The sequence below is a fragment of the Silene latifolia genome, unplaced genomic scaffold (genome assembly GCF_048544455.1).
Source record: "Silene latifolia isolate original U9 population unplaced genomic scaffold, ASM4854445v1 scaffold_73, whole genome shotgun sequence".
Lineage (NCBI taxonomy): Eukaryota > Viridiplantae > Streptophyta > Magnoliopsida > Caryophyllales > Caryophyllaceae > Silene > Silene latifolia.
This window is the reverse complement of record NW_027413640.1, coordinates 3471907-3489857: the sequence shown is the minus strand read 5'-3', so window position 1 is coordinate 3489857 and position 17951 is coordinate 3471907. Positions and strand designations below refer to the sequence as shown.

The window sequence follows — 17951 nt, the reverse complement described above, 5'->3', positions numbered from 1 at the left end:
AACACCCCCAACTAAGTGAAACTGCCTTAACAAACACAGCGGAAGACTAAAGACTCTGATATGTGATGACTCCATTCCCAGCTAGATCCCGAGCGTATCCAAGATATACCTGTTAAACAACTGCTCACCACCCCCGAATGGATCACCACAGTTTTTAAAACATTTAAACGGGGTCAGTTACTATATAAACAATATAAGATAAACAACAACAGATACACAATCACAAACTCCAACATCGTCACATCACCAATCATCTGACTACACACTAAAGTGTGTAGCCCTGCCGGAATATCCATCGCAGCAGATATTCCTCACCGCCAGTGGGGGACCGCAGCCGTTCCCACCTAAGGCCCGCTCATCTCCATCGAGCGAATAATCCATGTTCCTTAATGTGCACACCCCCTTCTGTGGCGAGTTCCACAGAGGGCAAATCAAGGGCGTGAAGCCACTCCCGCAAGTGACTCCACTCAGCCGAGGGCGCACCTCGAGAACCACAGACAATCAACAACAACCAATCACAATATCAATGTAAAACAATGCCATACTAATTACGATATAATCATCATGCCAATCAACCAAAACAACCATCTTATAATCATTTATACAATAACTGAGTAGGGAAACCCTACCTGTGATGAAATCACCGATCAACAATCACAAGAAGCGGATCAAAAGCGTTCTTCTACGAATTCACCTCCTATCAAACATACAATCATACAATTACCATCTAATAAACACAATACTCCCAAAATCCCCAATTTACCCAATTAGGGTTTCAACCAAAATCAATGAAACAATATAAAAACTATACTAGGATCTTACCCACAATACGACGGTCTCAACGGCGTAAAGAACACAACGATCCGACGACTCTAGCCTTTAGGATTTGATAGCAATGAGAGAGAGAGAGAAGCAACGTTACTTTGTTTTGTCTTTGTGAAGTTTATAAAAGTGTAAAAATGAAAAGAAACCGAGGGATTAAGTTTATATATCTTCCTCACGTTGCTATCAAAACCCGTCAAAAATAACCCGTAAAACCAACTTACTCGATCGAGTAAGTAACTTACTCGATCGCGTGACCCTTACTCGATCGAGTACCCTTCAGCAGAACACTGTTTCGTAAACCAAACATACTTACTCGACAGAGTAAGCCCCGCTCGATAGAGTACCCAAAGGCATATAAAACCGTAGTATTACATTTTAGGTCAAAATCTAAATTATCAAATATTTACTCTTTAATTTATCTCTAAATAAAATATGGCTGGTGTATAGGAGCTACAATCACGTTCTCGTTACGCATATCCTTGTATTTGCATTCCCCATAATCTCCCGGTTCATTATGATGTGAATGAAGGGTTTAAACCCTGATTTTGGGTGGTTGACGCAAATGCTTCATGACTCCGGTTTCACTTCTGTTATAAAACTGTACCCCGTGTCTACAAACAAGCAAGGTTTTGTAGGCTTCGCTTTTATTGAGTTTGACGAACCCAACTGCCATGATAGTTTTCGTCAGGCAAGAAAATTAGGGGCTAGATTTGCGGGGAAAGATGCGGGGAAACAGGACTTCTATTCGGATGCTAGACAAAAGGGCCCTTATATATGGGTTGCAACCCATCTTGATCATCATCTGCTGGACATTACAGGAGACATCACATTCTTGCCACCGTGCCTATGTCATAGGAGAAAGAGGTGTGACACCCTCATTTATCGCGGAAAAGTAAACACGTAATTCTAGAATAAAACTGCATGGATATGTTTGTAATAGGTTCAATTGGGTAAAAACCTGTAATTTTAAAAACCTGAACCTGTTATAAAGATATCCAAATTGGAAGGTGTCAAACATACAAGGTCTAACTAGAAGTGTCATAACATAACCATCGCTAAAGTCGCGAATAGCAAATTATACAACCAAATGTAAAGAGGGAGACATATGTCCCTAAAATGTATGTGACATAAAAAGTGTGTAAGGGTCACAATATATTAAAGTCAATCTAGGTTCCAAGGTTACTTTGCTCGCTAGCTCGTCCATGTACCCCATATATGCATCACCTACCTGTCAATCGCATTTTATACAAATACGAAAGCCACAGTCAGTGGGGAGTAACTCCGAGTTCTCCCAGCCACGAAATGTCATAATTAATATAACATGTAAACATAAGAATATGAATATGAATCACACAATGCCTTAGCATATAGATGCTAGACAATCGTGCTTGTCATGTGAACAACAATATAACACCACATAGTCCTAGCATGTGAATACTAGACCGACTCATACTACACTATCATGTGAATCACATAACATCCAGGAATCCAAACTCTATCAACCATAGCCGGCTTGCATCTCACCTTCTATGATTCATAGAATCATCAAACAAGAAAGGGCAATATATCAAAGACAGGCATAAGTTCTTAGCATCGTCAATAGTCACTTTGTAACTCGAGTCTATACCACGAGGTAGGGAAGGTAATCGAACCGGTATCTTGGCTCAGAGGTTCTATCAAAACATGGCCAAGACACAACACAACCCTAGTACTAAATCTGCGCAGACCTAGACATGCGGATACACACCACCGCACCCAAGACCCACAATTTTATAAAACCATGTGAGTACCCTAAGGAGTCCACCAAAGGGTTGGCTAGTACTTAAGCTGACCACTTACTCTCAAAATAAGTAACGAGGTCATGCCCCAACTTGGATATAAACCCACCAAGTCAGGAACACAGAGGCTATTAAGCAGTGAACATACACTCGTCAAAGACTATAATGACCTATCTATGATGAAGGCCGAAATACTCACCTAGGACCTAGTCCCAGCTAGTCCCAGCTTGAATACTTTAGCCCACACCACACAAGACAAGTAAGATACCCAATTAACCATAAGAGGGGCAAAGAGTCCAACTTACCAACATAAATGCTAACATTCTATCATGTGAAAGGCTATATAAATGTCTATTCAGCAGACAATCCAACCATATCCTCAATGTCATCAATAACCAAATTATAGCTAACCATCAATATCATAGTCCATGAGAATAAACTACAATGGCTAAAGGCAAACAAGACTCAAGCATAAGGCATCCAAAGCATCCAACAACCAACATGTGAAATGATAATTACAAATATCAAGGCATAACATAAAACCTCCAATAACAACTAATCTCACCTCAAAGACAAACCCTCGACCCGAGTCCCGCGACGGGTCATCGGTCAAATCGAGGCTGACCGGTTTAAACCTAGTTTGACCAAACTCGTTGGTCAATCCTGGCCCATTTCAGTCTTTGCCTACTTTGGCCCAAATCATAAAATTTATCACAATATAATTCTCATGCTATTTCTAATTTCTATCATGTGAAAAACGAAAGTAACACATTATCAATCACCTAAACACTTATCAAACAACAGGCACAACATTAACTACTAATGTGACATTAATTCGTCGAGTAACTCGGAATAGTTACCTTACGCTAGCAAAGAGACAAGTAATAACTTGAGAAAGCTTCTAAAACCCAAAATTACTCTTCATCTTCAACCACATATGAGCCACCTAAAATAATTATGTGAAAGGACGATATTAATGAATTATCTTTATATAAAATATGAGACGGAAATTAATTTAATTATATTTTAAATAAACCAAACTAGCGTCAAAACAATTTATGGACACGGCTCAAAAGTTATTATGACAACCTCAAACTCGGCCTAACCACCAACTACACATGGCCTCAAACTCGTGACTTAGCTAGGCCACGGCAAGGCCACAGCTAGGCCACTGCCAGGCCACTAGGAGTCCGACACGACCACCACCCGACTACCCATAGCCACCTTCACCCTACTTCATAACCTGACCCAAAAATCAGTCCAAAACAGAACCCAAAAGATGCCTAAGTTCGACCCCAACTCCAGTCCTCAAATGCAAAGTGAAAACCCACGATGACGGCTCTCGTCCCGCCCAAAACAGTACCAATCGTCCCCTTAAGACTCCATTCTCGCGCCTAAAAACAGTCTAGCCGAGCCAACTAAGTCGCATTTAAAACGGTTTTAGAGCGGAAATCCACAAGTATAAAGCAACTCAAAAACAGCCCCTAAAGACTACAAAAATCGCCCCAACACAGAGTCCAAATTAGTCCAAAACAATCCCTACATGTCAGTATACACCGTCTCAACTATAAAACACACCAATTATCACCCAAAACAATCCATACATATCAAAGATACACCGTCTTAAATATACCACTTACTAACTAGCATCCCAAATGATCCCTAGAGGTCAGTATACACCGTCTCAATCATCTCCACATATCAGTATACACCGTCTCAACTATACAACTGACTAATTAACATCCATAAGGATCCCTATATATAATTATACACCGTCTCAATTATAAAACAGACTAACCAGCATTCGAAATAAACATATTTTACAAGTAATATCGAGTAATCCGTTATCGTTACCTTTTTAATCTTCTACGGCACGTCTATTTTAGTACATACAACCGTCTTATAATAAATAAAGTGAAAATATAAATGGGTTTGTAAAAATACATGACGAAAATGAATTTTACTTACAACGGATTGACGAGAACGATTTAAAGGAGCGCTATGGAACAAAAATAGTTGAAAACGGATGACAAACGGAGTGACGATATCGATTTTGAAGATCCAAAAAATCAAACAGGGAAAAAAGAGACGTGGAAGTGGGGGAGCAAACTTTTCTGCTCGCTATTTATTATACGTGACGTTTCTTCATCGTTAAGAAACTTCGATAGTTATTAAAACCGTTTTGAGTTAAATTTAACCGGTTTAAGTAAAAGTTTGATAATAAAACGGAATCAATAATAAATAAATTTAATGAGTGAAAATAAAATAAACTCAGCTAGTTAACGTAAATAATACAATATCAGCTTGAATCGGAATTATTAGCGATTTTTACAAAACTAACGGATATTAATAAAAATTGCTAATTTAGTGAAATAAGCTCAAAATAGCTAATTGGACGGTTTTGTTCCCAAAATCCATCTCGGGTTCACTTAAAACAACTTTCATAAGGACTCGTAAAGAAACGGTAATTATTAAATAAATAAACTCGAACTAACTTCAATAAACTCGAACTAACTTTAAATAAACTTATTAATGATTATTAAAATTAACGTATCGAATTATGATGAAATTAATTAATTAGCTAAGCATATATATATATATATATATATATATATATATCGTTAAATGATGTAATTAAATTCAAAATAGCAATTAAAAGAATTTTATCCAACTTAATAAAATACGGGGTGTTACAAGAGGTCATTCCACCTGCGCTGCCCGCTGATGATGAAGAGTCGATCTACGACTTGATCTATACCGAAATTCACGAAGAGTATCATCAGATTCTAAAATATAAGTCTTTAATTATTATTATCTGGCATTATGAGTTGTATTTGGATTATGGTGGTTCTTTGAATCAAAGTTTAATTATTTATGTTATTTGTTACGTCTTTTGTTACCCCATCCTCTGGAATTCAAAGACAATATCACCAGAAAAATTCTTGTGTCCTCCGGGAGTACGATACACCTTACACTCAAAGGCAATCCACCAAATAAATATTATAATGACTAACTTTCTACTTATAATAATAAAAAAGAATGGAAAACATATATATATATATATATATATATATATATATATATATATATATATATATATATATATATATATATATATATATATATATATATATATATAGGTAAGATCCGGTGAGTTTGCCACTTTTCGTGAGTTCCCCCCGCATTTATATACCATTGGATCTAACAAGATCAAGGGCTGAGATTATACCAAAAAAAATACACACACACTTTTTTTCTCTCTCTTCCACTTAATCTTACGTTTCCCTTTTTTTTCTCCTGCCTTCTTCATTCTTCACCTCTTTTTTTCTATTTTTCTTCAAATTCATGGCATAACCCAATCAAATCTTCACGAAACCGGAGTAATTCAAGTCAAAAACACGAAATTAATTCATTATCCCCATTCAATTTGATTGATACATGCATGAATCGTCAGTTTTTGCCCAAAATTTGTAGAAACCCTAGCGCAAATCGACAAAACGAAGGCAAGCGTAGATTATAACTTTTATTTTGCGAGTTAGTTCAATTCTACTTCCTTAGTATTCTTGTTTATCATACCTTTGACATTTGATTGATGATTTATTATCATAATCCTGAAAATTTGTTGGTAATCTAGATTAGCACACCAGCTGTTTGTTAAAATGTCTAGTTAAATTTAGAAACTCAGTTATTGTAATGAAGAAACGTGGTTATTTAATTGTTATTCAAATGCAGAAACTCAGTTATTGTAATGTAGAAACTCGGTTATTGTAATGTATAAACTCGGTTATTGTAATGGAGAATCTCTGGTATTTGTAATTATTGTAATGTATAACCTCAGTTAATGTAATGAATAAATTGTGTTATTGTATTGAGATGAAACTCAAATATGTTAAAATTTCATGTTCACTCGTTAATTGTCGTAACAATAAATCTCGATTATTGTATTACTTAAACCCAGTTATTGTATTATCAAAAATCATGTATTCTATTTTATAGTTGCTTCTTGGGTGTTCTGATAAGTTATAGTTTGCTTTTTGGTGATTTTCAGGTGGAATCACGATAGATGCGGATAATCGACGTTCAATGGAAAAATTGACGTATATACTTGGTCATTTTAATGAAGAAATGTAGTTATTTTAGAGTTAAATTAGTTGTTTACTGAGAATAATGTTACATGGTATTTACAATTATTATAATGTAGAAACTCAGTTATTGTAATGTAAAACTTTGGTATTTGTAGTTATTGTAATGTAGAAACTCAATTATTGTAATGAGTAAATCGTGTTATTGTATTGATATGAAACTCAAATACATTCAAATTTTTATCTTGTGTTTCTTTATCTTGTTTAATTGCATAACTAATCATTTTCATTCAATCAATAATTGAGATTGGTTAATGTAATAGCAAAATTTAAAAAATGAAATAATAATATATATAACAAGGTTGAAAAAACCACTTACTTTCATTATATAACTATTTTGTTTCCAACACATTACACTTAAACATCTCCAACAAATTATATCTAACATCTCATAAGTACATCTATGCATTTCAAATAATACATCTAACAATAGTAACTTCTCAAATATTACATATATTTATCTCCGATACAATGTCTAAAATAATTCTTCCAACGAGAACCATGTCTTGCTGTTGTTTCCACGTTTCTTCCACCAGTATTTCTTCCTAACGAGAACCATGTCTTGCCGATTGATGAGGGTTGAACCAGCAGACAACAAAAACTCACTGAAAGAAATAAAAACAAAAAGGGGGTAAGTTATAAATAACTATGCAACTGATATACAATAACCACCTATAAGTATTGAAATAACCATAAAACGACTATAAAATAACAGGATATTTTAGAGAAATAAAGCATATTATTATAACCGACTATAAGCATATTATATAAGACCACAATAATAACTCCAAATTGAAATAACTAAGTTAAAACAATACAATAATTGAGATGTAATATTATTATAACCAACTTAAACAAATTATATAAGAAGACGTCATCTTATAACAACTCTAATTTGAAACAACTAAGTTAAAACAATACAATAACTATGTTTGAATAATGCAATAACTCGGTTAAAGCAATACAATAACTATTATTACCATAACATATTCTAAAATAGCAAAACAAGTAACTACACAATACAATAACTGAGTTTGAATAATACAATAACTCGGTTAAAGTAATACAATAACTGTTATTACCAGACTAACCACAAAATCCGAGAAATTATCAAAGCTATAGAAACAGAATTGAATAAAAAAAACCTACTCAAACACCTTACAATCAACATAAAAATGCACAAAATCATTTAGAATTCTCATCTCAAACTCAAAACCTTATAAATTATTGGCAAAAAAAATATGAGAAAACAAGTAATTTAACAACAAAAGTCATAAGAACAAACGAATATACAAAAAATCAGCGAAAATGAAACGAATATTAGACAAGAACGATAATGAAAACGCACAAATTAGATCTAGAAAAACAAAATTAGTACTTACCTATAGTGAAATTGAAGAGAAATATGAAGATGAAGCAAAAGTGACGATTAAATCTCCATAATTGATGACGAATTTGGACGAGTATGATGAAGACTGAGTTTGTAGCCTACAATTTGAACGAAATTGATGAAGATTGAATTTCATTATTTGTATCGATTCTTTTTTTTTTTTTTGTTTTTTTTTTTTCTGGTTTTTTAGAGGTGGAAGAAGGAGAGAGAGTGGTATTTTCTAATAATGGGGGAGATTGAGGGAAAAGTGGGTATTTGTAGGTTGGGTAAGATCTAATCTCAGCCATCTATCTTAGATTAGATTAGTGGTTCAGATTTAGAGGGGTAACTCACCAAAAAAACCAAACTCATATGATCTTATTTCTCTCTCTCTCTCTCTCTCTATATATATATATATATATATATATATATATATATATATATATATATATATATAGAGAGAGAGAGAGAGAGAGAGAGAGTCAAGATCCGGTGAGAACGACTCTCCTCCATTGGATTACACAAATCAACGACACATATTAATTGGTGATATTACCCAATCCAACGGTCCCACCCTCTACCACAAATTAACATCCCACAAATCCAATTACCAAAACTCTCAATCATACACTAATACGAGCCAACAACCCACCATCATAACATCTCAACAGCCATTATCGGAGGTTCGACATCACATCGTCGGCACCGTCGTGCGACAAAATATTGACTGATACCCCATCTCCCTCAAACCCATTTCATCAATCCTCGTCCCGCACTCTTCAATCTGCTCAGGTGTTGTTATCGTCGGCGAGTAACGATTCAAAGGAACCTACAGTTGCCACCAGCGATAGTCAACAACGTCGGCGAACATCCCTTGGTACAAACCTGCACACGACGAACAAGCCGTCACACCACCACTTTAGCAACCACAAGTGACCTATTTTTCGACTACAGATAATCAACGGCGGCATTTGCCGAACACTCTTTTCAGTTTAAGCAAAACGCAATTAGTGTATTTTGTTTCTATATTGATGTATTTCAAACAATTTTTAATGTACCTAATAAGTAATTTTGTGTATCAATGGTAAGATACATAAAAATAGTGATGCTGTCATCATCTTTGCTTTTTCCGTGGTCACCATCACCAGATTCATTATTGTCAAAGGTAACAAAATTAGTGTATCTGGGTTAAATATTGATGTATCTCAAATCGATTTCGATGTACCTAGTGACTAATTTTATGTATCTATTTTAAGATACATTAAAATAGAGGTTAGATATATCAATAATTAATGTAGATACATCGAAGCATAATCAACTCCGTCGCCGTTGATAGCATCACGTCGGCGAGACAATTTATAGCTCCGGCGAGACAATTAGTGTTGTTGGTGGCTATATGTTGAATGTGTATGGTTGCGGTGGCTCCCGAAGATCCGGGGGTGGTGCTCTGCCGTCAACCGAGCTTACTGCTGGTGTTAGCATGCCGGAGCTCCAACTCCGGTGACAGTATGTGAAAGGGAGGTTGTCATCTTAGCTCATGGGATTAAATGTGGTTGTTACTTTCGTTTTAATATTTGATTGCCCGTTGCAGTATATGAAATGGAGGTTGTCATCTTAGCTCGTGGGATTAAATTTAGTTGTTACCGTCTTTTTAATTTGACTGCCGATTGCAGTATGTTGAAGGTGGATGGTTGAGGTGGCTGTCGGAGATTCGGCGGCGACGAGGTGGAGTCAGACCTCCGGTGGTCGTCTGATAGCGTGTGAGGGTGGTGGCCTAGTGGCTGATATTAACAAATGGGAATTATATTATGGCAGGGAGTTTGGGAAAATTGATTCATCGGGAAAGAAATGGTGATATATATATATATATATATATATATATATATATATATATATATATATATATATATATATATATATATATATATATATATATATATATATATATATATATATATATATATGAGTTTGGGTTGTATTGGAAACGGTATAATAAGATAATAAGAATTGGAACCGTTATAATAATAATAAGACAAAATGATAACGGTTCTTTGTTAAGTCGTTATCATATTACATATATCAACAACGGTTATTTTAAAGCCGTTGTCATATTACACCAATAAAGAACGGTTTTTCTTAAAACTGTTGTAAACACAGATCCACTGTGAAAACTGAAAAGTTTGTGATTTTACCAATGTTATGCCCTATTATTATTGGTTGTTTGACCATTATTCACCTCATACATGCATGCACAATTACAACGGTTCTTATAAGAACTGTGTTAGATTATGCAACTCTAAAAATAAATGAAATTTGAAAGATATTAATAATAGAATGACTGATGGTGAACAAGTCATCTTTGCCGTCGTCGCCGTCATTAATCTTTATAGCTTAAAAAAGGTAATCTCATTTTCATAGCTATTGGGTTACATATGGGCCGTACTTGGATGATTGATGGTGAAATTGGTGATCCCATTTATAATGATGGAATTGCTGAATTTTACAATTTTTGTTATTGAAAATTTTCATCTCCACTCATCAATCCCCCGCCCTTGTAATAGATGTGGTAATATTAGGGTTTTGCCTATCCCAGATGTCAAAATACACTTAGAAAAGAATAGTTTCAGTAGATATTACAGGCGTTGGATTTTTCATGGAGAATTAGATGATGAGGATGGGGAATCTGATTTAGAGGTAAATAATCATACACCTGAAGCTGCTGGTTTAGATATAGGGGATATGATGTGTGTGTAAACAATCGTTCACCTACACTTGAAGTTGTTTTAGGTGAGAAGTTTGCTGAAGATGATGGATTCGATGATTTTGAAGCTACCAGTGATGGGGAAATAAATGCTGATGATTTAATTGAGAAGTTGAGTCAATCTGAAATGCCTTTATTTACTGGTTATAATAAGTATACCAAATTATCCGCGGTGGTAAAGTTGTATAGCTTGAAGGGGTCAAATGGGTGGAGTGATAAGAGTTTAACCGATCTTCTAGCTTTGTTATGTGACATGCTTTCTGACGGTAATGTTGCTTCGAGTCGGACATATGAGGCTTAAAAAATAATTAGAAAATTGGGCATGGAATATGAGAAAATGCATGTTTGTCCCAATGACTGCATATTGTACGTAAAGATTATGAGAAATTATCATATTGTCCGCGCTGCTCTGTATGGCGTTATAAGAGTTAGGAAGGGATCCCAGCTAAGGTGTTGCGGTATTTTCCAATAATACCAAGATTCATAAGGATTTATTTGAATGAAGAAGATGCAATAATATTGACTTGGCATATTAGTGGAAGGATTGAAGATGGAAAGTTAAGACACCTAGCGGATGGTCAACAGTGGAAGAGTTTGACGCTAAATATCCTGACTTCGCCAAAGAAGTAAGGAACTTGCGTCTAGCGCTCTCCACAGATGGAATGGACCCTCATGGAAACATGAGTACCCAGCACAGTACTTGGCCAGTGATGTTGGCCATCTATAATTTGCCGCCCATGTGTTTGCATGAAACGGAAGTATCTGATGTTGTGTTTATTGATAGCTAGCCCTCGACAACCTAGAAATGACATAGATGTGCAGCAGGAGCTGATGACCATGGCCAACACATTTCTGATAATAACCAAAAACAGACCAGCCATGGCCTTCAGGTACCAAGCCACAATCCAAGCCACTGCAGCAAGGGTCAGGCTACAACTCTAAGCCTTGATCCAGGAGATCAAACCAGCCAACACCAGTCCTACCAGTAGCAGCCATCATGGCTAGCTAAAACTCTTTTTAAATAAACCACAAAAACTAAACCAAGGAGCCAGGCCAGGCCAGCAATGCACCAACTAGTCACATGTGATTCCTGATAAAGTTTGTTTCCTCATTTGGCCAGACAATTGGGAAAGTAATCTCCTGAGACGTTTGGCCTTGTTTCATACGACATAAGATAACACCTAGAGCACAAAATCAACTTGCAACAAGGACCAAGCCTTTCCACAAGAATAGCCAAATGAGGAGTCAGACCTGTCACTGTCACAACAACTTTCTTTTGTTTTTACTTCTGTTTTTTCACCTTTTACCCTATGCAACCATTGTAAGACAGATCATTTATCTATATGTCTTATGTAGGAAGCAATCCTGGCCCTTGGATGAGATTTATTAGGGTTTATTGTACTGAGAACTTGAGCAAAGGCCTATATAAGGACCTTTCAGCAGTCTGTAACACCCAGACTTCTGATTAATGAACAAAAACCTAATATTTCTCTCAAGTATTTTCAAATCTTAATTCTTGCTGAGTCCTAGAGTTAAGTCAGGCTTAATACCATTTTCTAGTGTTGATTAAGTACCCGTGGGTGAGATTGTTTCAATCCTGTGCTTGTTGTGGGTTGTCTGAACCTCATTGTTGCCTTAAGTTTGACACTTTCTGTGCTTGCTGTGATTGTGTCAAATTTTTGGTTTAAATTGTTGAACTAATTTTCTGTGCTTGCTGTGGTTATTAGTTTGATAATTATATCCAGTTTTATCCGAAAAACATCAAAGAAAATAGTCACATTGTCAATCCTGTGAAATTGTTTAGCTCTGTCTGTACTAGTCTGTTGTGAGAATTTCTAAAAATACTTAGAAGGCTTGTAAAATCTTGAAATTTAGATCAGTGTTGGTTTACACTTTTAACTACATTGTCTCCAAATTTCATGAATTGTTAACCTCATTTACTGTTTTTACTAAATTATTGAAGTTTATTGCATCTCTGAGGAAGTCTGTGTTTGTGGGTTTGTCAGGATTCATCATTTCTGTCAAAGGTCCATACTTTACACTGCAATTTGGTAACCAGAGACAAGTTATAACACAATTCCATCTTGTGTTAGTTCTGAGTGAAAGAAAGTGGGTTCATTTACCCTAACTACAACAAAAACACAAAAAAAACAACCCAATGAGTGAAGAGAGACTTGCTGGTATTGAAACAAGAATAGAGACTCTGGCAGGGAATGTGGATACTTTGCTCAATGCTGTCCATACTATAATGGAAATATTTCTAAATAATGACCCAAGAAGGCAACCGCCACCTTTCAGAGGAAGAGGAAGGGGGAGAGGGATTGCAATGGGAGCAGGAAGGAGACAGCCACGACATGATCCATATGAGGAAACCAACTCTGAGTGAGATAACTCAGGAATGGAGGAAGGAATCTACAATGCCAGAGATAAAGATATAAAGGTAGACATTCCTGAATTCCATGGTAGTTTAAACCCTGAAGATTTATTAGATTGGCTGAGATCTGTTGAAAGAATTTTTGAATATAAGGATTACAATGATAGGAAGTCCTTTAAGGTTATCATTCTAAAATTTAAAGGGTATGCTTCTCTATGGTATGAGAGTATGAAACATCAAAGGATCCGGGATGGGAAGGAACCAATCAGGTCTTGGGCTAAATTGAAAAATAAATTGAAAGAAAAATTTATAGCCAAAGACTACACCCAAGACATGTTCATGAAACTGACCCAGCTGAAACAAGACCAACAAACTGTTGAGTCTTACCTTAGCAACTTTGAGCCGTTAACCCTACAATGTGAGATTACTGAGAAACCTGAGCAAAAGATTGCTAGGTTTGTGGAGGGTCTAGAACCTAAAATAGCTAGCAGGGTTAGAATGCAACAAGTTTGGTCATTTGATGAAGCTGTCAACTTGGCTTTGAGGATTGAAAAATTGGGAAAGGTGAAGCCTATGGTGTCTAAGTTGCCTCCTAGAACACTTTTCAAACCTTACACAGGTGTGAGGATTGGAGAGACACCCAAACCTGTCACTAAGAGCACCACAGATAAGGGGAAGGCACCTGTAAACTCAAAAGTTAATCCTACTGTATCAAGAGACAAGATAAGGTGTTTCCAGTGCCAAGGATTTGGTCACTTTAGAAAGGACCGTCCTTCCAACAGGACTCTTACCCTGATTGAAATTGAAGAATGGGAAAGAGAGGGCCTCATTGAGTATGAGGAGGATGAAACTCTTGTCTTAGAAGAGGTGGAGACAGAAGAGGGATCAAGCAAGGGACAAGTTGTTGCTCCTCCTGACACAGGACACAACTTGGTCTTATGGAGAGTTATGAACTCCCAACAGGCTCCTTTGGAAGTTGACCAAAGGTCGCTAATCTTCAGGAGCAGGTGCACAGTCCAGGGAAGGGTTTGTAATATGATAATTGATGAGGGAAGCTGCACCAATGTTGCCTCCACTACTCTGGTTAGCAAGCTGAGCTTACCCACCCAATACCATCCAAATCCATACAAGCTGAGATGGTTGGACAAAGGATCAGAGGTGAAGGTTGACAAGCAATATGTTATGTCATTCTCCATTGGAAAAGTGTACAAAGATAAGGTGCTATGTGATGTAGTACCCATAGATGCCTGTCATCTCGTGCTGGGAAGGCCATGGGAATTTGACAGGAACACTACTCACCAGGGCATGGATAATACTTAAAAGTTTCAAGCACAATGGCAAGAAAGTCACCTTGACTCCCTTGCCACCAAACCAAAGGAACTATGGAAGTCCTAACATGCCTGATGGACTGAATGGTGTGCTGTTTCTATCAGAAGCAGCTATGAAAAAATAGATCAAGCAAGAACGGCCTATCTTGGTTCTGCTGTCAAAGGAGATTCAGAAAGAAGTGAGCAATGAGATACCTGCAGAAGTTAAATCATTGATTCAGAAGTACAGGGAAGTTTTCCCAGTTGAGTTGCCTAGTGGGTTACCCCCACCGAGAGGGATTGAACATCACATTGACCTGATGCCTAGATCTGTGCTGTCTAACAAACCAGCTTACAGATGTGATCCCACTGCAACCAAAGAGCTGCAACACCAAATTGAAGAACTGATGGCCAAGGGATTTGTGAGGGAATCCCTGAGTCCATGTGCAGTGCCTGCCTTGCTGGTACAAAAGAAGGATGGGACTTGGACAATGTGTACTGACAGTAGAGCAATCAATAACATCACTGTCAAGTATAGATTTCCAATCCCAAGATTAGATGATATACTGGATGAGCTTAGTGGAGCCACTGTCTTTTCAAAGATAGATCTTAGACAGGGTTACCATCATGTTAGAATCAGGGAGGTAGATGAATGGAAAACCACATTCAAGACTAAGCACGGCCTCTATGAGTGGCTGGTTATGCCATTTGGGCTCTTTAATGCCCCTAACACATTCATGAGGTTAATGATAGAGGTGCTGAGACCATGTTTGGGCAAATTTGCCGTAGTCTACTTTGATGACATATTAATATACAGTAGTAGCTCTTCTGAACACCTCAAGCGTCTAGAAACTGTGTTCAGAATCCTCAAGGAACAGAAACTCTTTGGCAAGCTAGAGAAGTGCACTTTTATGGTTAAGGAAGTGGCCTTCTTAGGATATATTATATCTGGAAGGGGTATCTCTATTTATCAGGAGAAGGTAGCAGCAATACAATCATGGCCAACTCCTAAGACAATCACTGAGGTGAGGGGGTTCCATGGATTGGCTTCTTTTTACAGAAGATTCATCAGGAATTTCAGTGCAGTTGTTGAACCCATCACTAAATGCATGAAGAAGGGAGAATTTTAGTGGACTGAGGTTGCTCAACAATCCTTTGAAAAGATAAACAAGATGATGTGTGAGACCCCTATCCTGAAGCTACCAGATTTTGATCAACTATTTGAAGTTGAGTGTGATGCCAGTGGGGTAGGAATTGGAGCAGTTCTAATCCAGTGCCAGAAACCTATGGCATATTTCAGTGAAAAGTTGAGTGGTGCCAAACTGAAATACTCTACATATGACAAATAATTTTATGCAATTGTTAGACCAGTCATACGCTGGAGTCATTATCTGAACCAAAACCATTTATGTTACATTCAGATTATGAAGCTTTGGAGTTTATCAACAGTCAGCACAAGTTGAGTCACAGGTATGCCAAATGGGTTGAATTTTTGCAATCCTTTACATTTTTAAGTAAATATAAGGAAGGAAAACTTAATGTTGTTGCCGATGCACTGTCAAGAAGGCATTCTTTACTGACAGTCATTGAGCAAAGAGTGTTGGGATTTGAGTTTATGAAGGAGCTATACATGGAAGATCCTAACTTTTCTGAGGAATGGATTAACCTTTCTGAGGGAGGTCCAACTCAAGGAAGTAAGTATCTGTTGCAGGAGGGATTCCTGTTCCATAAAAACAAGTTGTGTGTGCCTAGAGGGTCCTATAGGGATCTACTGATCAAGGAGATATATTAAGGAGGGTTAGGAGGACACTTTGGGGTTAAAAAAACCTTGGATATCTTGCAAGATTAGTTTTATTGGCCAAGAATGATGAGTGATGACCAGGTGGTTCTTAGAAGGTGTTCAGTGTGTCAAAGGGCCAAGAGTTCATTCCAAGCAGGACCTTATACTCCTCTACCAGTTCCAGAGAGACCTTGGGAAGACGTAAGCATGGATTTCATAGTGGCTCTTCCAAGGACAGCAGGGGGAAAGGATTCTATAATGGTTGTGGTGGACAGGTTCAACAAAATGGCTCATTTCATAGCCTGCAAGAAGACTGAGAATGCAACCAGTGTAGTTGAACTATATTTAAAGGAAATTGTGAGGCTCCATGGAGTTCCTAAGACTATTGTATCAGATAGGGACACCAAGTTCATGAGCTATTTCTGGAAAACACTATGGAAGCTGCTCAAAACCAAGCTCTTATTCAGCACTTCTCACCACCCACAGACAGATGACCAAACCGTGGTCACCAACAAAACACTAGGAAGGATCCTAAGGTGAATAGTGAGCAAGTCATTGAAGAATTGGGACCTGAAGTTAGCTCAAGCAGAATTTGCTTTCAATAGGGACCCGTCTACTACAACAGGCCACAACTCCTTTGAGGTGGTCTATGGGGTCAATCCATTGATGCCTATAGAGCTGTCAAAAATCTCAAGAAGAGAACTGAACTTTGAGGCCAAAGCCAGAGCTGATCAGTTACTAAAGTTGTATGAAACTGTCAAGAAACAAATTGAATTGGCAAATGAGAGGTACAAGAAGCAGTCCAAAGTCCCACAGAAAAAGAAAGACTTTACACCAGGAGATATAGTCTGGATTAATCTAAGGAAATAAAGGTTCCCCTCCAAAAGAAAGAACAAGCTAATACCTAGGGCTGATGGACCTTTCGGGATCACTGAAAAGATAGGGCCAAATGCTTATAAGGTGGACCTCCCTGGAGATTATGGAGTTCATGGGACATTAAATGTGGGAGACCTGAGTTCTTACTATGATTCAGAGGAAGAGGAGAGTACAGGCTTGAGGTCAAGCCCTTTTCAAGAAGGGGAGGTTGCAGCAGGAGCTGATGACCATGGCCAACACATTTCTGATAATAACCAAAATCAGTCCAGCCATGGCCTTCAAGTACCAAGCCACAATCCAATCCACTGCAGTAAGGGTCAGGCTACAACAACTCTAAGCCTTGATCCAGAAGACCAAACTAGCCAGCACATGTCGTACCAGCAGCAGCCATCATGGCTAGCTGAAACTCTTTTTAATTGAACCACAAAAACTAAACCAAGGAGCCAGGCCAGGGTAGCAATGCACCAACCAGTCACATGTGATTCCTGATAAAGTTTGTTTCCTCATTTGGTCAGACAATTGGGGAAGTAATATCCTGAGACGTTTGGCCTTGTTTCATACAACATAAGATAACACCTAGAGCATAAAATCAACTTGCAACAAGGACCACGCCTTTCCACAAGAACAACCAAAGGAGGAGTCAGACCTGTCACTGTCACAACAACTTTCTTTTATTTTTACTTCAGTTTTTTCACCTTTTACCTTATGCAACCGTTGTAAGATAGATCATTTATCTTTA

The 17951-nt window shown here is 37.4% G+C and overlaps 1 protein-coding gene across 1 annotated transcript; it reads left to right on the top strand.

Annotated features, from left to right (window-relative positions):
* Positions 1-13273: 13273 nt before the first annotated feature.
* Positions 13274-15686, top strand: LOC141640192 (uncharacterized). Its single transcript, XM_074449079.1, has 2 exons — positions 13274-14467; positions 14703-15686. Exons 1-2 carry the CDS (start codon positions 13274-13276, stop codon positions 15684-15686), a joined length of 2178 nt encoding a protein of 725 aa, XP_074305180.1.
* The last annotated feature ends 2265 nt before the right edge of the window (positions 15687-17951 follow it).